Consider the following 21265-nt stretch of genomic DNA (forward strand, 5'->3'; position numbering starts at 1 on the left):
TACCGAACTCATAAGTAGGCTTATTAATTATATTTCTCAAAAAAAGTACAGTTATTACATGTAATTATTTGCGAACCGGAGAATCTCGGGAGCTCCAGGTTGGGCGCGGTTTTGAGCGCCGCAAGAGTGCAAGACGCCGCGGCGCCACCCGGACCCAGCCTGGCAACCCGTCCCTCGCCAGTGGCCACCGCGCGGGCTTTCTCTCTCTCCCTCCCTCTCTCTCGATCCTTTACTCATAGCAGCGCAGTGTTCGTTCGGCCATCCTAGCCACCAAGACGACCCTCCGCAGGTATGGTTCAACCCCCCCCTGCATCTTCCACTGCTCGAATGTCTGGCGATTTGCACTGCGATTAAGAGCTTCCATTGCTCCTATCGATCGTTTGGGTTTTGGTGTATGAGAGAGACACGAGACGCTCCAAGTGAGATTACGCGCGCTTGTAGGGTGAGTATGCGATTCCTGTCCTCTTCGCACAGCTTTAGTTTTGGAACCGCCTGCGCTCTCCCTCTCCCTCTCCCTCTCGGCCAGCCACCAAGTCGATCCTCTGCGCGCGCGCTCGCTCCTCGCCGATCCCCGCACCCAGACGGATTTTGAGGTACAGAACTGAGTGTAATTTCCGTGTAATTTTGGGAGATTTTGGTGGGGGAATGGGGAGCAGCGCACGGGTGGATTCCGTGGTCATGGTACAGTCAATTCGAATTTTAGTGGGGGGTTTTGGATCGATTTTGGTGGGATTTGGGCGGGGGAGAGGGGAGGGATGCTTTGATTCCATGGTTCTGCATTCAGTGGCCGATCGTCGTGACCATCTCCTACTCCATTCCCCGAGATCCTCTGCTTCCTCGGTGTTAGCTAGGTCTTCGCCTCCGTCAACTTTAGCACCCGCGGCAGCGATAGGGATCTTTGTTCCCCCATATCTGGAGAACAACAGCGCCTGCCTTCCAGAGCATAGCTGCAACTAGTGCTTCATCTTCTAGCTGTTCGTTAGTGCGTGTGTTCTTTATTTCGTGTGTAATTAATCTCTGTATTATTTGGTCAGTTTACAAGACATCTGTAAAATGTTGGAGCACACTCATTAATTTCAGATGCGTTTAGAGATTTCTATGCAAGTATGTGTACATAAGGTAGTTCAGTCAGGTGGTGCTTGTCTAAGCTTTAGAAGATGCTTATGGGGGCATTTGGCCATAAATAGGCAAAATCTGCTGGCTATTATTTTAAACACACACTTGTCTGAGGGGAGAGACCTGTGTTGGCAAAAGGTGAGAAGGGCTATACTGTGAAAAGCATGTATCCCATTTCTGCGTTCAGCTTTGTTTCCCATTTCAGAGACCTGTGTTGGCTCTGTTTCTTGTCTTAAAAACCTCCTTGTAGACTATATATGGCTTTGTTAATAAAGCTGGGGGGAAACCCTTCTTTCAGAAAAAAAAAAAGAGATGCGTTTAGAGATATGTGTATTAGAGGTAATTTTTGACACACCATTTTTACCTACTGGGTGTAGTTCTATTCTAAAAAGGGGTAGATATAACTCTTTTCACTTTGATACATGTTTAATTCACTGTTGGTTTTGGCCATTGGATGTAGTTATAAGAATTTTTTGATGTAACCATCTTTGTTTATGTGTATGTTCAATTTATTTATTTTTGCCTATTGGGTGTAGTTCTAGTATTGGCAGATGTATCTATTTTTTACTTCCCTGCATCTTTAACCATTAGCTATTAGATTTCTTTAGTTATAATTCTGACAAGTATTCCCTATTATCTGAGGGAGGGCAGGTTTCAGAACAAGGCACTATACAGAATTTTCAGCTTCGCCACATCCAGTTGTCTTGATCACAAGGAACGAGTAAGCACTTTTAGTCATGTTTGTCTTAGTCAAGTCTTCTTTTATTTGTATTAGCACAGGTCTAAGCTGTATGATTTTAGTTGATTCTCAATAGCTGTCTCTTCTCATTATCATTGATTGTAGGAACAATGGGGACTGTAACCTTGGTTCTTATGTTAGTATCAGTTCTTGTGATATCACCAACAGCTGGGGAGATGTCCTGTGATCCGGTACATATGGCATCCAAGGTTGTAGATACCTGTAACAACATAGAAGTATCGACCGACTGCTTTAGACAATCGAGACAATTGCGAAACTGCGATGTCTGCGAGCTGTCAGTCAGCAGCAAGACGTAATCGACGGGGGATATACTTGGGGTTTTCTTCTTGATATGCACAAGTCATGCCAGGCAAAGGCACTCCCACTAAACAAAAAGCCAGGTAAATGTTAGTCCCTCTGATAAGGCTTTCCACCATGATGCATATGTTCAAAGAATAAATCGTAGGACCCAATGTATAGATTCATTCAGAAAAATTGCTCGAATGCTATGACCAGTGCAAGATATCCTGGTAGTACCCAATAATAAGCTATACTAGTAAAAAGCTTCTCTGCCCCTCAATTGCAGCAGTGCGATCTTTCCTTTCTCCCCATCTCTCTTACTTTTCATTAGAGTAGCACAGTTTGCTTCGGTTCATACACCAAGTCTGTTTTACCAACTGTCTTTTTTTTTGACAGATTCCTTTTCACCAAAGTTACCATCCGCTGATGAAAATGTGGTTACAAGTTCCCATATGTTGTCTGATGTGACCAAGGTCATGGTACTAAGTCTTCGGGGTCCTACTGGATGTCAAAGCACTTTAGGGTCCTACTAATTGGCATTTGTTCCTTTTTGAACAGCAGCAAAGGCGAACACAATCAAAAAAGATTAAAGATATTGTTGTGGACGGACTTGAGATAGTTGGCTCAATTTTAGGAGCAGTAGCTGGAATAGTGGTCCTGTGGAAGAAGTTTCGACAGCAAAGTGGGAGCACCGCGGAAAGTAACGGTAACTATTCAATATTAGGTTTTAGTCCATACTAATAGATGTTTCGGTTAATTACAGTATTTTGTGCAAATAACGTTCCAGAAATGCTGCACACAACCCGGAATCCAGAGCCCCGTGCCGGTGGTGCCCCAACACAGCGTGAAGCGCATGGATTTGTTGGTAAGAAATCATACTATCAGCTCCTTTCAATGTTTTATGGTAATGAGGTAATATTTTCCCTTTGATGTCTCTAGATACTGAAGTGAGACATTCCTGTAACTATCGAATGACAAGACGAACACCTACTGGAGAAGCCGCGCTCAAGGATGAGAAGCCAAATCAGAGGCTACACAAGACCTGCCTGAAGCCAAAGTTGAAGCTTATGAAGAAGCAAAAGGTGAATTGTTGTGATGAGCATCTCTTCAGCCGCTGCCCCCAGAGGCTCGAAATCTTCCACTTTGATGGCTGCTGCGAGCAGCAGGAGGAAGCAGTGGTTGGTGATGATGGGTACTGTATGCCAGCTCCTAGTCCTTGATCGCCGCAAGTATCGTATCCATAGTGCTCTCTCCGTGCTTTCTCTCCTCCTTTCTTGTTTCCACGCTATACTGGTATTCTCACTCTACTTGTAGGCTCCTAGCTAACCCAGCTAATAATAAACTAGCCAGCTTGCTTTCCTTGATTTGCAGGAGTGAGCAGTACACACTCACACATGTGGTTGTACTTGTGTTTCTCTGGCTGTAACATCTTGTGTTTTAGTTTTTCTGTACAAGTGCAATAGCAGCTCAAGTGGTTGTTTTCTATACATATTAAATTCTGGTAGCTTCAGGAGAAACATGATAGACATAATGCAGGTTCACACATGTTACAGACAGAAAAGACCTTGTTTTCCATGTCTAAGCTTAAGAAATAATGTTATATTGTCAGTTTGAACTGATATCTACATCTACAAATAGTAGAGCATCCATCTTTGTCAACTACATGATGGTTCAGCCATAGTCTGTAAAAAATAGCTTTGTCAAACTGAACCTCAATGCTGCCTAGTTGACTGAACTCGTTTGTAGCCAAACGCTGCTGGATATCTGTAATTCTAGGCCGCGTTATGCTTCTGTGCGATGAGATGAAATGTTTATAAACTGGGCAGTGAACATTATAGTGTTTGACACAAAAAATACTTAAAAAGTATCTCTCATGCGCGGGGGGAAATAAAATGCAGGCGTGCCAGTGTGCCTAAATACACAAATAAGATATAGGAAAATATGCATTTTATTAATTTCACTTAGAGAAACAAATTACAATTTCCCTTGATGGAGTGCGCTCCGTGACCTGCCAGCGCGGCCAATATGACTTGGGCGATTGTGGTGTCTTGGTTCACGGGGTCTCGTAAAGCTCCCGCTTAATTACTCCCGTGGATTGAACCGCGAGACACCTCCGATTAAACTGCTGCAAGTCTTCGAGTCTCTCGTCTTCTCCATGTGCTTGGTGTAGACGGTGGTGGTGCAGAGGTGAAGGCGAGCGGTGGAGTAGTTTGCCCACCACTTCGGCGATGCTGAGCCATAGCGCTCCGGCTTGTCATGTCCGATGATGAAAGTGTCTATAGCCTCGTCGGCTTAGACAGGTAGGTGGCCTTCGCCTTGTCGGTGCCGAGCCTGGTGATGTCCGCCTTACCGGTGTCGGACGGGATGACTTGCTAGCACCTCGTCGGTGCAAGCAAGTAATGTGTTACCTCATCGGAGAGGACTAGTCGGTGCAGTACAGCTTCGCCTCGTTGGAGGTTGGACGATGTCGAGGATGATTGTTGGTGGTGTAGACTGCGATGTGCCATGGTGGACTCCATGTATGGCGGTGTCACGATGTGCACCACATAGAGGGCCACCACGAGTGGCGGAGTCTAGCATACATGATGCTAAGTTGGTGAAGAGTGCCCCACGATGGGCACCGTGTAAGGTGGCGTCTCGAGGGACACCACGTAGAAGCCGCCGTGAGCGGCGGCGTCTAACACGATACCATGTCGATGAAGAAGGCGCCAACCCAGGTGCCACACATGGCGGCATGAAGAGAAATATGCCTGCAAGCTACGAATCACAGTCCGCGGTGACATGTTGTCGTCATCCCCGGCGACCTTCGCAAGCCAGTGGTTGACTTCCCGGCATTGAGGATGCATGCCGGTGGCCGGCAATCCTGTGCCAAAGCCTGGGACGAGAGTTTCGTGCATATATGTGCACAAAACAAGGCGACCCTTTACCTGCATAGAAAATCATTAGGTTCTCAAGTTACAACTTACGTTAAATGTCCAAAGTAGGACGCACGCAGGAAGAGCTCGACGCCCACGGCAGCGATGGCGGCAGCCATGCAGCGTCCAGGTCCAGTGGCGTTCATGGACGGCCTGTCGGCGCCGTTGCACTCCTAGCGGGTGGCAGCACACCATCTTGAACTCGCGTGAGTTCCAGTAGTGGTGTTGCGGCTGTCAGGCAGCGAACACGGTGGACAGGCACCGTGTCATCAAGCTTCAGGTGCAGATGCGGCTGCAGTACGTAGCTGCAGCTTGCAGCCATGTCCCTGGCAAGGCATCGAAGTCCTTGATGGCCAGAAAGGCTGCCATCGATCCACCAGGACATCACCGTGTAGACGAGCTGCATCTAAGAGAGAGAAAAATAGACACAGGAGATTAGTGCTAAACACACAACTGTACTAGATCGAAGCCATCTCGATCCCTTGCTGTGGTGCTTTGGCATGCACGATGGATTTGTCATATGTATAATGTGCGCTGGACGAAGATCAAGTGCATGTGGAATCACCAAGCCGGAGCAGAGCGTCGCTCCTGCAGGCCACCACCGCCTTGGGCGCGTTCTTGTCGCTGCCAAGCACCTGGCCGGCTGGCCCTCGCCATGGGCGCCGCCGTCGGGTCGCGCTTCCCCTGCTTCTCTCGTGTTGTAAAAAGAAAGATAGGAAAGAGATATCGATATACCAGCTTGCAAGGGAGATATGAATGCCGATGGCATGTCTAGATCGTCACTGGAACTCGGAAGCCCGCGTGTAGGGAGATCGAGAGCTGCGCGGCCGGCGCGCGCCGTGCGTTGACTCTTGCCTAGGGCATCATCGTGCTCCTCCATTAGCCTCGTGTACGTGCGGCTTACCTTAAGCGCCGCATCTCGCGGCCCTCCCTAGGGCGCTGCTGCCCTGCTGACCTTTTTCCTGGAGGTCGCTCCTCTCCACGTTCGTCGTAGCTCTGGTCCTTATATAGCAGGAGATAGGCGGTAAGGTTTCAAGGGAAAAGGCGATGCCTGCCGTCAATAGCATTTTGGAAATCACTGATATTTTGTGATCAGCTGCCAATCTCTCCGATACTTGCCGATCCTTGCATATAATTTCCTTCCATAAGCAGCAATCGCATCCTTCGCGCGCACGTTAGGCCATGCAGCATTTCCAAACTCCAAACATACAGCTCACATACGTACTGTGATACATATGCATGCATATGGTGCTTGGTTAATTAGCTCACTTCTTCTGTTTGGGCCAAAAAGACTGTACTGTACACGTATCCATGCTATGCTTTGAATTGAAATACAACTGTGGGCACGTACGTAGTACTGCTCCATGCACTTGTCACATATTTGATTATGTGATATGATCATCATTTTTTTAATTCACTAAGAGAAATTCTGGAACAAAATCTCGTCAGACAAATGCCCCCTCACCAAGTTAAGTTCGAGTGCGTAGCAAGTCGTACTTAACTTGGTGAAGATAATCCGACTAACCATTTTGACGCAAATGCTTAATTGCTGGCTTGATTTAACTGAACCGTCTCGGTCGGTCATATGCAAGTTGGCATGGGTAAGGCCTTCCACGTTTTCTCCTGTTGAGGTAATTTGTTGGGCCACATAGCAACTACGGCGCCAGCCAACAAAATAACCTTAGTCTTCTCCATCACGCGGCGAAATACCATGCCACGGTTTTTGGACGAATTTTATCAATCTAGCCGCAATCGCATAACTGTCGCGATGCCAACCGACTAGATCGAAGGGTTTCACAGATTCACGCTGGCCGCACTGGCGCGTTGCACTGCTCCCATAAGAAATGTTCTAGTGTAGAAGAAGTGTCGGAAGGCCCTCGGCAACTTACTTTGGAGTGGATGATGTTATGCCGAAATACTCATCGGTGTGTCGATATACACTGGAATGCTGTCAGTGAACTTGATGAAAAGAGGGTGGTGTTGCCCCCTGTATTGTTGTTGAAGATGAGGTGCCGAGAAGCCATCGACAATGTTGCCGCGGGCGCAAGGAAGTTATTGACCCCGGGCTCTTGGTGTGCATGGTTGTAGAGAATTGGATGCCGGAAAGCCATTGGCGGTGACATGGACGCAGTGATGCTGTAGTCAGAGGCAGATGTAACTTTGGAGTAGGTTCCACGGGTGCACCAAAATGAAGATGCTAGCCTTGGAGCAGGTTCCACATGTGCACCAGAATGAAGATGCTGCCTGCACCAAGGGTGAGAAAACATATGCATGCACGATGGTAGTGGCTGCACTAAGGGTGAGAAAACATATGCAAGCATGTTAATGATATTATGTAATAAAAATGTGCATTAGTTTTTTTTATGCGTATGTTGGCCCTTTAGCTAAGCACCAGCCATATGTGTGACATTAGAAAAGGCTGCCCAATGACTTGCTTGTTGAGGGGTGATAGACAGCCACCCTCGTCCTTCTTCCGGTGGATCCCTTGTGCTTCGGGCCATCGGACTTGCTGTTGTGATTTTCTCCATTTGTGAGGAGTGCTTTTCTTGAACTTTCTTTTGCGTTTCCCTCTTTGAGGGTTTCTTCAACTTGTTGATCTTGATTTGTTTTTTTTTTGTGACTGCTTGCTTGCACTTTCTCGAGAAATACTTCTTTGCTTGGTTGGGGGATCCACCTTCAGAATTCGGAAGGCAGCCATCCATCTTTGTGGATTAGGCAACCCTCGTAGACATTTTGGCTTGTGGAGACACACCCGGGGGCGTCAGAAGCTACACACCATGCCCCTCTTCTGAAGGGTCAGGTAGCCTTCTCTGCTCCTTTTCCTATAGTTTATCCCAGGGCACGTTGCCCCTGAGAACTCGAGACACGTCAGGAGACATGAGGTGTGTGGGACCTCAATGCATTGAAGTATCCCAAATATTTTTCTCCACATCATTTGGAAGCACACACTTGGTACGTGTCATGTGTTGTGGGCACAGTTTTTACTTGTTTTCCTCCTTTGGCCAAGTCTCGGGGCGGCATAATCACCAAGCATTAGCTGGTGCGATGCGGGAGAGGCCTGTTTTTGTATATGGAATTGCTTCCAGTTTATGCAAAGAGGTGGGAATGATGCAATGCATGTTAGTAGAGATTTTAAATTTTTTTTGCAAAAGTGAAGGCCGTAGTAGATATAGCTCTTCTTGTGGAACCTGCACTTGGTGAAGATTTCACCTCAATTAACCGAGGGAAAGGCGATATCACCGAAAGCATGATGGTGAAAGGAAAGCATCCCCATGAAGCCTCGCTATATATCGACGGCATGGCCATGGCAGTGACTGGCGACTGCCACCATAAACACATGATGACACATGAAGTGTTGATATTGTGCGCTGATGGCCGAGAGGCTCCGCTGATGAGCTCACCGATTGATGTCTGGCGAGCATGTTGGGCCTTGAGAGTGTCGATGTAGACGGTGGCAGTTTGCCACTGTATGCGTGAGTGCACCATGGACTGACTTGCCACCAAGTGTACGAGTGCACATGCCGATAGTCCTGGCGTTTGTAGCAAACTGATTGAAGATGCGGGACGTGTGGGGCAGTATATATATGCCACTGGCCGTTACGCGTGCCCGCATATATGGCCCTGAAGCTGGGGGTCAGTCGTGATCTAGCTAGCTAGATGCACATGTGCATGCTTAACCCGGCCGGCCGGCGGACATGCGGATAGAAAGTTGGAGCTCGTCGACGACGCATCCACGATGAGTGCGGGCCTGATATGAGAAGCTTCCCGCCGAGTGCCCGATCATGTCCTATCCCGTGGCTTGGGAATAACCCTGATCCCATCATGGACCGGATGCTGGATTGCTGGACGTGGTAGAGGCATCCGAAGGATGATCTGGCTTCCATAGCCAGTTTAGATGCATGCATGCATGCACGAGCACACAGCTCATGCATGTGTACCAAACATGCATGTGTGTATAGGTTTGTCCTGAAAATGAAATCGAGGCAGACTCGGTGTTGTCGATGCGGTCTTGGCGAACAACGAGCCTCGTGTTCGTGCCAGATGTGAGCAACGGCGCGCGGGCTAGCTATGCATTGGCGAGCTAGCACCAGCACGTGGATGACATCTTCCGCTTAGAAAGAAGCGGAGACAAGCGCTTTTGCTCGTCCTTCTCAACAGCTCGGGAACAAGCTACTCGATGTCGTCGTCCCCGCTGTGTGCTGCAGCGAGCTGGGAGTGACATGCATGTATCCCCGTCGTAGCCTGAGTATGTTACATGCGAGAGGGCTGTTGGAGCCCCCTGGTTGGAGCTCGGGGTGGATGTCCACGGCTGGGGCAGATCCCGCCGGCAGAGAACTCCACGGATGAATGAATGACGATCGTTCTCGAGCACAACAGGAAGCAACATCTGGCCGCTTCCTGTTGAGCGAGCCTGATGCATGTCGTTGTCACCATCGGCAAGAGCGACGGGCCGAAGATGCATGTAACCTTCAGCACCCTACTGAGCGGGGAGGATGCCTGCAGCCATGGAGACCGACGAACCAGCAGTGTCTCTGGCGGCACCTTTCGTGGTGGATGCACTGCGAGCATGGCGAGTCGACTAATCAGCCACTGGTGTGGCCCATGGTGATCAGCCTAGCTGACGATGTGAAGACCACGAGCCATGCCGTGTGGCGTGTTGACGACACCTCCGCCGGTAAGCGGGAGCTCACCTAGAGCGGGAGTAGCCAACGTCACGGCCGAGGTGCTGACGGAGCAGCCGAACATGCCGATACACTCGGCCATTACGGAGCCTAGCCCACATAACGCGGGAGCTCTTTTAGATAGAGCATTGGAGCATGCAGCAAGCTAGCATGAACGTCCATGTAGCTCTTGGATGAAGAAATCGAAGCAGGCGTACGCGTTGCCGTGATCTACTGCAAGGCAGTTAATGCGTTGATTATGACCAGCCCTGTACGTACTGTGTACTACTACAAGGTGGATCAGTCGATATGTTTTACAGCTTTACACTGCCAAGGTAATCGTCTCGGCTAAATTCCGATCGATAGGCAATTATTAAGCAGGCAGGGTAATTAAAGACGGGATTAAAACGTCTCCGTTAATTTTATTTTTCTAATTAACCAGAGGCGCCAGAAGCTTGCACATTTATCCTTTGCATACCGCCCCTTGTTACGGCATCACGAGTACATAGGGCGTGACACTGTTCATCCGGTGTTAAATCGAGGACCATGCATGGATCATACGGGTGGCCCTTTTACTGTTATGCCGTGACTAATTAACTTGCCACGGCAGCAGTTAATTCTGTTTATTCCTGTTAATTAATCGTGTGATCACTCCCTCCTGTTTGCCCTTTCGCAGTACATGTACACCCGTCGTGTAATGCTAGTCGGTGTGCCCGTGCGTGCAGATCGTTCCACGGTCCGCCCGGAAAGTAAATTCTAGCTCCGTTCACTCTTCATCTCTGTGCTTCTTCATTGCGTATACGAATCCCTTTTCCCCCATCGTTTCACCGTGAAAATCCGCTGCTTGATGCTGGTGTGGTGGAGATCTTTCCGCTATACTTGCTACTAGTTTTTTTTCTCTGGAAAAACGTACTACAATTTAGAATCGGAGGGAGACTTCACTGTACTTACCATGGGTGGTTGGTTGACCTTGCATTCGATTGCACACGCCCTGCATGATCATTAGAAACCGCAGTCCGTGCAGCGGCTAGCATCAAAGCACTTTGCCTTCTTTTACAACAGGACAGGACAGCCTTTGCCTTTTTGCACCCCAGCCGCAGTTACTAGCCCACCGTTCTTTCTTTCGCAGGACCAGCTGCAGCCTGCAGCGTCGATCTTTGCAGGATCACCCACCCGCACGCACGCACGCCGTTTGCCGGCTTTGCCTCGGTGGATAATCAAAGGCCGACTCTGCAGGACGCGCACGAGCGGCGCGGACGGTAAAGCGATCGAAGGCAAAATGAAAGGAAATGAAAGGAAAGCAGCGGCCGGGGCGGGCAGAATTCCCGGGGCAATGATCGACCGATCCCCCCGCCGCGCTGGCTCGTGTCCCCCGGCCTTAATCGGCTGCCACCCAAAAGCTAGCCCTGACGGACCCGATCATGGAGTACCGTTATTAGCTCGACTACTGTCCCTGCCGTCCCATCATTCGTTTCCATCTTTTGCACCCACGAACTCCATACACTTACACAATCTATCGCTATTCCATGCAGTGATCGCCTGCGAATTCTTCGAGTTCTAGTCAACCATCTTAGGTTTAAAGTTAACTCTGACGATAGAGAACAGCGTGAAGGAAATGGATTGGAACTAGAGCAGATATTTCAACTGCTTGTGCACTGTGCAATAGATAGACGCCCTCCTGACCTTAAATTAACCAGAACCTGAACAAAAACATCGCTCAAAATACAAACTCTGCAGCTCTGTTACTACTGGAAGTTACTACTAATTGCTTTATGTGCCGTGGTAATAATACAGCGGACAGGTACATCAGGAGGAACTAGTGGTACAAGAAACGAACATCAATAAGTTATTCTTGCAACCGTGTGTGTGTGCGCGCGCGCCCACACAAGACAGACTGACAGTCAAGCACGCCCGCAGCCGGCAACTATTTGATCAGATCGACGCGGCGACATCGCACAACACCACCTGCCTCGTGCGCGCCATTCATAGCTGTTCCAACCCCACCACCACGTGCAAAAGTCCTCACTCCAGACTCCAGAGGTGTCGTCAGAGACAATGGCTTCTCCATCCTCTGCTTAAAATTCTCTCCGGCTTCTTCTGCTAGTAGTACTCCACGGGCGTGCCAGGGCAGGTACTATCATCGTCATCCTCCGACAAGTCCTCGCCGGCTCCGACAACGCCGGGGCCACGACCATCCTTCCGGCCAGCAGCTGCGGCGCCAACCACGAACGGCGGCGGCACATACGGCGGCGTGGCACACCTCAGCAGAGCCCAGTTAACCCCATTAAAGAACGGGTGCCGCTTGATCGCCGCGGCACCAACGGTAGCCCCGAGCCTTCTCGCCGGGTCCTTGGCGAGCAGCCCCGCAACAAGATCCTTGGCCGCCGACGACACGGACGGCGCCTCTCTGTCCTTGTTGTTGGGGAACTCGAGCGCCCGGGCCACGATGTTGGCCAGGGTCATCTCGTTGTCGTGGCCCTTGAAGGGGGTGACGCCGTAGAGGAGCTCGTAGACGAAGATGCCCAGCGTCCACCAGTCCACGCTGCTGCCGTGCCCTTCCCCGGAGACGATCTCCGGGGCGAGGTACTCGTGGGTGCCCACGAAGGACATCGAGCGCAGGTCCACCGGCTCCGCCACGAACTCCAGGTCCAGCGCCCCCGTCGGAAAGCTGCTGCTTTTACTCTTGTTTCTCCCGCTGCTGCCGCCGTTGTTGGAAAAGGAAGAGGATGATGTTGTGGCCTTCTTGGTGTTGCGGCGGCGGCCATGGCGGTTGCGGTTGGGGAAGAGGGTGAAGCAGGAGACGGAGGGGACGATGCAGGAAGGGAGGATGCAGGATGAGGATGAAGAGTGGGAGCCGCCGGCGCCGGAGGAGAAGGAGAGCGCTTGGTCGGAGATGACGTGGGCCGGGGTGGGCGCTGTGGGGTCGCATTTCAGGGAGAGGTCGAAGTCGGTGAGCATGATGTGGCCGTCGGCGCGGACCAGCACGTTCTCCGGCTTCAGGTCCCGGTACACGATGTCCATCATGTGGATGTACTCCAACGCCGCCACCACCTCCGCCACGTAGAACCTGCGATGCAAACACCACAGAATGCCCCCCAAATTAACTTACCATCTTGTTCAATTATCAACTGTACAAAAAGGCAGCAAGGAATTGCACAAGTACTCCAGGAATGCACGAATTAAAGCATGCAGGCGCATCCATTGACTTTACTCACATGCGATCGATTTGCACTTATCTTAATCTTACGATGATGTGCCAAGGATCTACAGGGGGTTGGTTCAGTTGTGTGTCCGAACCTGGCGCGGCTGGCACACGGTGGCCGGCACTGTGGCGCTCCAGTACCAAAGCAGAAAAGTCACAGGGGCTAGGGAGACAAGAGGAGACAGGAGCACTCGAATTAGTGCATCATTGATGTTGGGGGACTCGCACGTTATTAGGGAGGGGCTTTTAACTAAGTTTTGAGTGGCAAGCAAGCGTCTCGTGTCACGCATGTGTGCCATCATTTGACACTAATTCCTCCTCTGGTTAACTGCACTAATTAATCCTTTTCCATGAAGATCTCCATCTCCACCCGGGTCTGTCTGTCGGGCAACGCACCCATTCAATGGTGGTTAAGGGCCGTGCCGGCCGTGCGTGCGTGCGTGTGTTTCAGAGCTCCGATTCTTTGGCACCCACTCACATGGGGGTATATTTTAAAAGCCATGTTCCTCGCCCGGTTCCGGCGCCGTGGCACGGGGGTGTGGCTCGTGCGTGCACTGCCTCGACGGCAATGGCTGCCGCACGAGCTGTTGTTCATGGCCAACACTGTTGGTCGCGTGCAGGGTACCACACTAGCACCAAAATTCGCTAAAGAGAGTGCAACGGAGAACTGCCCAAATTATTGATCCTACTACTACTCCGTACTACCACTGCTCCGTAGAAGAAACATAAAAGAGGATCGATTCTATACAGACGGGCTTCTCTTAAATGAGGCGCACGTGTGCGTACAGTGGAGCCGAACGCACATACATCCACGCTACGTTTTCGTCTCTCATCCGTGAATTCATGCGTGCATGGGGTTTGGGTTTGGCTATACTACTGCTGCTGCTGCTGCTGTATTTTCTTCTGTGTTCTGCACTCAAAGGTTTTAGCAAATTCTGAAGCTATACATATGGCTCTGAATCGTGAACTCTCATAGCTTGTGATCCGTACGTGAATTCTCGTTGAGCCTGTAGGTTGAGCTGTCAGTAGTAAAAACTACAAGTCAATGCTATGGCCGGATGGTGCATTGCTCCTTGACTAAACGTATAGAGCCACATGGCGGTGTAATGGAGCAAACGTATAGCCAATAATTCCCCCCCATCTGTACTGCACAGTTTAGTAAAGCTCGTATTTTTGGCCTCCTAATAAATCACGGAAAAAGATCTTACAACTCCGTAGTAGTTTTCTACTCCTACTACGAGGCAGCAAGCATGTTAATTATGTAAACTACTAGTAAAAGAGAATATATCGACGAGCACAGCTTTACTTCCATGTGGGACAGGGCCTTGCTGGTCACCACCATCCATCCACATGCAAACACTTCCTCCTGACTGACGAGTCGGTCATCGGAAGGCTGATGATTCCCATGGGCGTGCAACAAACAGTTCAGAGGTCAGAGCAGAGCATGGCTCTGAATCAGGGCTCTGAACCAAAGCAAACTGTGGCTTCAACAGCGACGAGAGATCTCTCGCTGTCGCTGGGCAGATGGGCCCAGCGGCACACACGTGCCTGGACGACGGCCATGAATCCCCGTCTCTCATTCCTATCCATGACCACATGGATACAAGGAACAAACAGGACGGAGATATAGATGATTTCTATTGATTCTGATTGGTTCCACGGCTCGGTTTTGCATCGCTGATGCGTCACCATCGTGCGCCTTTAAGGAAGCTCCGTGTTGTCTGCCGGCCGGTTTTGGGGCTGAAACGACGGTTCCGAAAATGGCAGCGATAATAGGTCAGGATGAACTAGACATGTACTGCTGCTACTGCATAATTTAGTTTGGTTTGATTTTGGGCCAGACAGGTAGTAGTAGTAGGAGCACTCCATATGAATTGGACAGATGCATCCCCAACCGAAGACACATGGGGCCACAGCCGAACCATGCGCAGGAGGGGACTTGGCTCTGTGTCGTCCACTAGATCCTTAAAAACTGAACTAGTGCGCCTAAACTATATACAAAAGGGGGAACAAACAACCAGTAGAAGTACACGGATCGCAGAGAACGCAGGGAAACCGGCCACATTCTTCGCCGGAAAAGGCTACGATCACTAGCAACTGACTCGACCGCTCACGCCCCCGAATCTGATCGAAAATGGCAAGCGTAGCAGAACGCGTGTGTTTCTGAATTTTGCAGAGGCTGGGGGTTGATTGAGTTGCTTTCTTTGTGTGGAGACAGAACAGAGACGTGTGTTGCTCTGAAATGAAATCTCTTGTTTCCCGCGGCGTGAATGGAGGTTTGTTGGCGGGCGTACCTGACGGCGGCCTCGGAGAAGCGGCGGTGGGGCTGGCGCTGGCGGAGGACGTGGAGGTCGCCGCCGGGGCAGAACTCGGTGAGGAGGCAGGACCAGCGCTCCCCTTCCGCGACGCCGTAGAGGCGCGGCAGGAAAGGGTGGTCGACGGCCTCGAGGATCTCGCGCTCCGTGCGAGCCCGGCCTTCCTTGTTCCGGCCCTGCAGCTCCTTCCTGTCCATCACCTTGGCCGCCACCAGCGCCACGGATTCCTTGCCGTTGCCGTTGCCCTTGACCTCGGCCAGGTACACGCTGCCGATGTCGCCCGCGCCGAGCCGGCGCACGAAGCGGATGTCGGAGAGCTGCACGGTGCCGAGGCGCGGGGCGGAGTTGGCGGCGGGGATTGGGCCGGAGGAGGAGGTGGAGCAGGAGGCGGTGGCGGTGGAGACGGTGGAGGCGGAGCGGGAGCGCTCCGAGGAGCCGAAGCTCAGGCTCTGCAGCTCGTCCGCCGCCATGTCGGCCTCCCCGTCCGGAGGCATTGGTGGAGTCCGGGGGGGGGGGGGGTGGAAGGAAATGGAGGATGGATTTGCGGCAGAGGGCGGAGACAGCGGGAGGAAGAAGAAGAGGAGGAGCCTCGGTTGATGTGTGCGGGTTTTTAATTTGAAGATGTTGGTAGAGGAGGAGGGGGGTTGGTTCCGTTCCGTTCGTTGACCGGACGCCGATGGGCCGGCCCGGAAACCCGCGTACGGTTCGGGCCAGCCAGCCTACATTAACGTGGCTGCTTCTTTTGTTTTGATATATATTTCCGTATCCCGTTCTGGTTTTTGGATTTCCCGGGGGACACGCAGGCCCTGTTCTCCGGGCGGTGACATGTTTTCTTCTGCTGCTGCTGCTGCTGCACGACGACGCACGCACCAAGAGTCCACTACACAGATGATCGATGCACGCAGGCAGCAGGGCATCATGGAACATTCTGAATTTGATTTCAGGACGATTCCATCAGATCCTTGCAAAGATCGATCGCCATCCGTGGCACATTTGAGATTGCTGGTCGATTCGCATATGTGCAGGGAAAGCATTGTGGGGAAGATCTTTCCATGTATCCACGGAAGGAAAATTGCTTCCCTTTGCCGTCAGAGGGTTTCGACCCAGCCCGGCAGCGATCTCGCGCGGCTCGAGAAAAGGGATTACGGTACGGAGTAGTGCTTGACAACGTCGTTGGTTCCTTGATCCTCGCTGGATTCCTTCCCTTGGGCACTCGAATACATCAAATCAGCAATGACCGGGCCGGCGCCGCAGTAGTACACAGCAAGGGCAAGTCTTTTCCCCTCCGGCCTACCTCCAGCTAGCTAATTAATCGCCTACGTACTGGGTGCTAATTCCTGGGTTGGACATTTGCGTTTGTAATCGCACATCACGGGTACCAGTGGCACGTACTGGTAGGCTGGCTTGCTATACGATACGCCTATGTACGGCCGGGCTAGCTAGGCGATTGACTGACTGACAGGAGAGGAAGCAAGCAGCAATCCCCGCAGATTTTTGAAACGGATTCCAGCCCGATCGACGGACGAGACGATCCGGTAGATGGATGGACCAGCTAGCTGCTAAACGTCGACGTGTGTTTTGTTCGTACTGCTAGTGCGCCGCAGCAGAGTGTAGCTTTCGTTTCGTTTTTCTGTGGCCCCTTGTCTGTGTGGGGGCTCCTCCGGCCGGGCGCGACGAGACGAGAAGCGAAGCCGGTTCTTCTTGCAGTGCCCCGCCTTTTCCGCGGATGAGGGTTCTGAACGAGTCCTCTGGGACCAGAATTTGGAGCGACCTCCTCCTGTGAGCGACCTGTCTCCTCCGGGCGACCGGGTTCCGCTTGGCGGTACTCTGTATGATGATAGAGGAAGGTCGACCGGGGTTTTAATTTGTGCGAGAGACAATGCGTTTCACGCTTTTTTTTTTCAGGGGATTCTGATTTATCAGGGACAGGAAACATCGTCGAGTCGTAGGACCCTTCCGCTGCTCTTTGTTCCGGCCAGGAACTGGAAGGGACGGACGGCGGGACCTTTGCTGCCGCCGTGACAAAGATGCTTTTTGCCAGTAGTTTTCACGATCATGCTACTTCGTTGTTACTCCATTTCTTCCTGTCTGCCATATTTGTCGACGCAAGAAGATTCAGGGCACCTCTCCGGAAAATAAAATAAAAAGGGAAGCTTCAGGGCTCGAGCTGCAGTAGCAGGCTGGCAAACATCCCGTCGTCGGCTATGTGGTTACTCTCTTTTTTTTTTAGAGAGGAGTGGGGTTACAGGTTACAGTACTCATTTGTGAGCCCCAGTACACGTACAGAAAAAAATTCCATTGGGAGAAATTACAGGCCCAGAAAAGGCAGAGCAGCTCGGAGGAAAGCCCACAGCGTGCAGATCGGCAACAATGCTATATCCAAGGGGCCGTTCCTACCGAGCCCAAGGGAACAAGGGGACCGGCGAGGGCACAAATTGCCGAATCATCACACACGAGGCCCAAGTTTCGATTGTAAGGTCTTCTTTTTTTTCCCCTCTATTCTATAAACTGCCTGTTTGTCTTAAATGGAGTCATTGATGCCATACAATTTGAATAATAGCGTAAAGTGTGTGTTTTGTGAGATTATTTCTCACAGAAATAAACAACACACGGGTTGGCGGTCGGTGACATATCCGTCAACAGCGAGACGTCTGTGGTGATTTCGTCTATATCAAGAGTTGCCGGTTCCGTCTCACAAAGATGCTCATTGGGTAGGACGAGGTGATCTTCTTTTCTCCTCTTTGAGGGAGTTGACTCAGAGGACGGAGGCCTCTCCTCCGGCAAGGAACTCTGCCTCCGCCAGGCAGGAGGGGAGAGGGCAGCGGCGTCGTGGATCGGGCGGCTGGTGGGTGCGGTGGGAGGAAGGTGGCCGGATCAACAGCGGCAAAGATGGGGAAGACAGCGATCGTGCACTCGAGGGAGGCGATGGCGGGAACTTCAGCGTGACATGTGTGCACGGCTCGGATTTGTTTGGGAGCCGTCGCGCTCCAAATGTTTAGTACTTGGGTCCAAAATTTAGAGCTGTCCGAAAAACTTTGCATGACTAATTCGAGAGAAACAGTGTTTTTGTTTTTGCGCTCTCATCCACTAAAAATCAGTTTTTTGGAGTGCCGTGTCATTCTTTGCAAATTATGCTTGGCTTGGTTGAGCGGATCAAAGCATCCAGCCAGCAAAAGAAATCCAACCTCTCTACTCGAGGTAGTTACAAAATTTCAGAACTCGCGTGAAAACAAAATCCAGGCTTCAGAACTTTCTGTTCCGTCTCTGTCCTGGTGCCAAAAAACAACAGAAACGAACAAAACAGCAGCAACTTTCACTTGCTGCCGCAAACTCTATTTCTCCTGTATGCCTCTCAATTAAATTTCACACTATGAGTGTTCAATTCGAAACAGAAAAAGATGTGTGATCGTATTGTTCCACTGAACAGCCTAACATGGAATCCACCCAGTCCCAGCAGCATCATGTTGATCTCGGCGCCCATGTTTTGAGCGAATTCTTCAAAGCCATGTCTTGACCTTGGGGCCCATGTCGAGGGCGTCGAAGGGGGTCGCCGTCCGGTTCACCGGCACCGGCTTCACCTTGGGGCTAGCCAGCGAGCGGTGCCGGAACCCATAAATCCTGAGCACCTGGTTATCGGCGAAGTTGAAGGCGCGCTCCATGGCGGCGAGGCAGACGTCCTTGGGGTAATCCCCGTAGCTGCCGCAGGGCTTGCATCCGACGAAGTGTGTGACGAAGGGCCAGCGCTCGTCGCCGAGGCCCGGGTGGTGCTTCTCCATCATCTCCTCGTACCTGTCCACCAGCCCGGCCCAGAACCCGTGCAGGTAGAACTTGTCCTCCACGTACACCTTGTCCATCCACCGCTGCTTGTCAGCGAGAAGAAGATGGATCAGGGCCGACTGGTCGTCGGCCTCGAAGGCGGGCCGGCCCGTGAGGCTGGCCGTGAGCACTTTCCCGGCGGCTTCCCGGACCTGGCCCTTGGGGCCCATGGGCGCCCAGGCGTCTAGCAGCTCGAGCGACCACTGGCAGTTCCGGAGCAGGAAGCTGCCCGTGTTGAGCGCCACCCAGGAGCGCTGCTTGTGGAGGAGATCATGGTAGCCGTGGATCACGAGGTTGCTCCCGTCGTAGCGGGCGAGGGGGAGCTCGAAGGCCATGTCGGTGAAGAGCGCGTCCGAGTCCATCCACCAGACCCATTCCGTCTCCGGGTGGGAGAGCATGAGGCGGCGGAGCAATGGCAGCTTGGACCAGTACCCGGAGAGCTCCCGGTCCAGGTGCGCCATGCTGTGGACGAGCTCGATGCCGTGGATGCGGCAGTAGTCGATCTTGTTCTTGGTGGATTTCAGCAGGAAGTGGTCGCCGGCGGGGTCGTCGCAGGGGCCTGGGGAGGACCCGGTGACCAGCAGGATACGGGGCTTGCCGCGCGCGTCGCGGGCAGGGAACCCCGGGTGCCGGGCTTGCCATTGCCGGCGCTTCGCGTTCCACCGCGTGATCTTTGGGCCCAGCGTGTAGTTCTTGATTGTTGTCGTGCTCTCCGTGGCCGCGCCATTGAGGGTTGTTGTTGTGGAGTTGTCGGGGGAGAGATCGATGTTGTCGTCTTCGTCGGCGGCGTCGGAGCGGATCTCGCGGAGGAGGCGGTCGATGTCCTCGGCGACCTGGGCGGCGTCGGCGGCCGCGGCGTCTCCGCTGGTGCTGCCGGCGCCGGAGAAGGAGAGGAGGTTGACGCCTACGGTGCCGCGGAGGACGAGGATGGTGATGAAGCCGCAGATGAGCGTGATCTTGACGTTGCCGATGGTCTTCTGCATCTGCTTGCTGCTGCCGCCACGGGCCGCCACCCCCGGTCTCCCGGCTGGCCGCCCCAGCCCGCCCGACACCGCCATCGCCAAGCTCTCGATCCTCGCGGCACGGCTTCGTGTCGTGCCCCTGGAGCTAGCGCGCGCGCCGAGGGCTTTAAGTGCTTGTGCTGTGCGTGGAGACGAGGACCGAGGGTTTTGTTTGGGTTCGGGGGATCGACCGACGGGAGTAGGACGTCGTGCCGTTGAGTGGGCGGCGACGCGCGCGTCCGTTTTGGTGTGGGAAGGAAGTCAGCGGGCGCGCGAGTTCCGGGGAATATGAAATTGCGAGATCGGCAGAGTACGGCAGTCTGAACTGCGATTCCCTTCCTTTGTTGAGCGCGCGCGCTCCATTAATTAGAATAACCTCACGTAGTCGCTGAGAGGTGATCGATCTTGAGCAGATTAAATTTTAGGGAGGGATCCATCACATTCGCATGTGCGTGGGAAAGAGAACGTTCCGTTCCGGCCGGCGTTCTGGCTGAACCTGCTGGGCAGCTGGGGTGTCTGTGGGCGACATTTGGCAACAGAAGCCAGGAAAGGGAGCGGAGCAGGAGGAGTCGGTGGGTTTCGTGGATTCCGTTTTGACTCTGGACTGGGTTTGAGTTAGCCCCTCTCATGCGCGGAGCCAAGACAGTCCGGCGTCCACGTCTAAATCGCACGCATGCACTCCTCATTTCAGATTGAGGGTGTCACGCATTGCACACTTTGTGAACTACACTGTGGTATAAACTGGGTAACCACTCTCCGTCGTGCAGCATCTGTTGGACGCCTCGCCGACGACAACGTACCGTGTGTCATTTTTTATCTTCTCTTGAAAGCAGAGTGTTTCATGTTACTGATGTGGTCTACACTGATTGAATCTGGCAACCAGGATACGATGGACGTCTCGTGCACTGGTACGTGGAAATTCTCGATTCGGCATGGTTGCGGCAGTGTTAACATACGTATATCACCTTGGCTTGAGCAAACTTATCTTGGGCTTTTTCTTTGTGTGTTCAAAAAAAGCGGTGAACTAGGAATGAACGGTGGGCTGCTTTTCGGTTTCCTCGCGACGAATTCATAGCAGCAATGTGGTTGTAATATCCGAGGCCCAAAAAAACATGATCAATAGACTTCTGGCCATGGGCTTATGGGTCTCGGAACAAGAACAATGGGCTGGTCACATAGGCCTACGTCAAAAAAAAAAGG

At 52.1% G+C, this 21265-nt stretch overlaps 2 protein-coding genes and 1 long non-coding RNA gene across 6 annotated transcripts; 1 reads left to right on the top strand and 2 right to left on the bottom strand.

The window, feature by feature from the left end:
* The first annotated feature begins 81 nt into the window (after positions 1-81).
* Positions 82-3718, top strand: LOC100835149. Of its 4 annotated transcripts, none has more exons than XR_002966149.1 (6): positions 82-289; positions 1759-1837; positions 1961-2256; positions 2552-2861; positions 2943-3020; positions 3095-3718. It is a non-coding gene; the product is annotated as an uncharacterized LOC100835149 (long non-coding RNA). The 4 variants fall into 4 exon arrangements; XR_002966148.1 differs by having other exon boundaries at positions 1768-1837; XR_002966151.1 differs by lacking the exon at positions 82-289 and adding an exon at positions 316-442 and having other exon boundaries at positions 1768-1837.
* A 7676-nt stretch (positions 3719-11394) lies between these two features.
* Positions 11395-15809, bottom strand: LOC100835458 (serine/threonine-protein kinase D6PKL2). The gene is made up of 2 exons (XM_010240419.3): positions 15228-15809; positions 11395-12798 (listed from the first exon to the last, which is right to left on the bottom strand). The coding sequence occupies exons 1-2, from the start codon at positions 15740-15742 to the stop codon at positions 11832-11834; spliced, it is 1482 nt and encodes a 493-aa protein (XP_010238721.2). The 5' UTR covers positions 15743-15809; the 3' UTR covers positions 11395-11831.
* Positions 15810-18423: 2614 nt separating this feature from the next.
* LOC104581336 (probable glycosyltransferase 3) lies at positions 18424-21234 on the bottom strand. Its single transcript, XM_010240420.3, has one exon. The coding sequence runs from the start codon at positions 20120-20122 to the stop codon at positions 18746-18748; it is 1377 nt and encodes a 458-aa protein (XP_010238722.1). The 5' UTR covers positions 20123-21234; the 3' UTR covers positions 18424-18745.
* Between the last annotated feature and the right edge of the window lie 31 nt (positions 21235-21265).

This window comes from Brachypodium distachyon, chromosome 4, assembly GCF_000005505.3.
Source record: "Brachypodium distachyon strain Bd21 chromosome 4, Brachypodium_distachyon_v3.0, whole genome shotgun sequence".
In the NCBI taxonomy this organism is placed as follows: Eukaryota; Viridiplantae; Streptophyta; class Magnoliopsida; order Poales; family Poaceae; genus Brachypodium; species Brachypodium distachyon.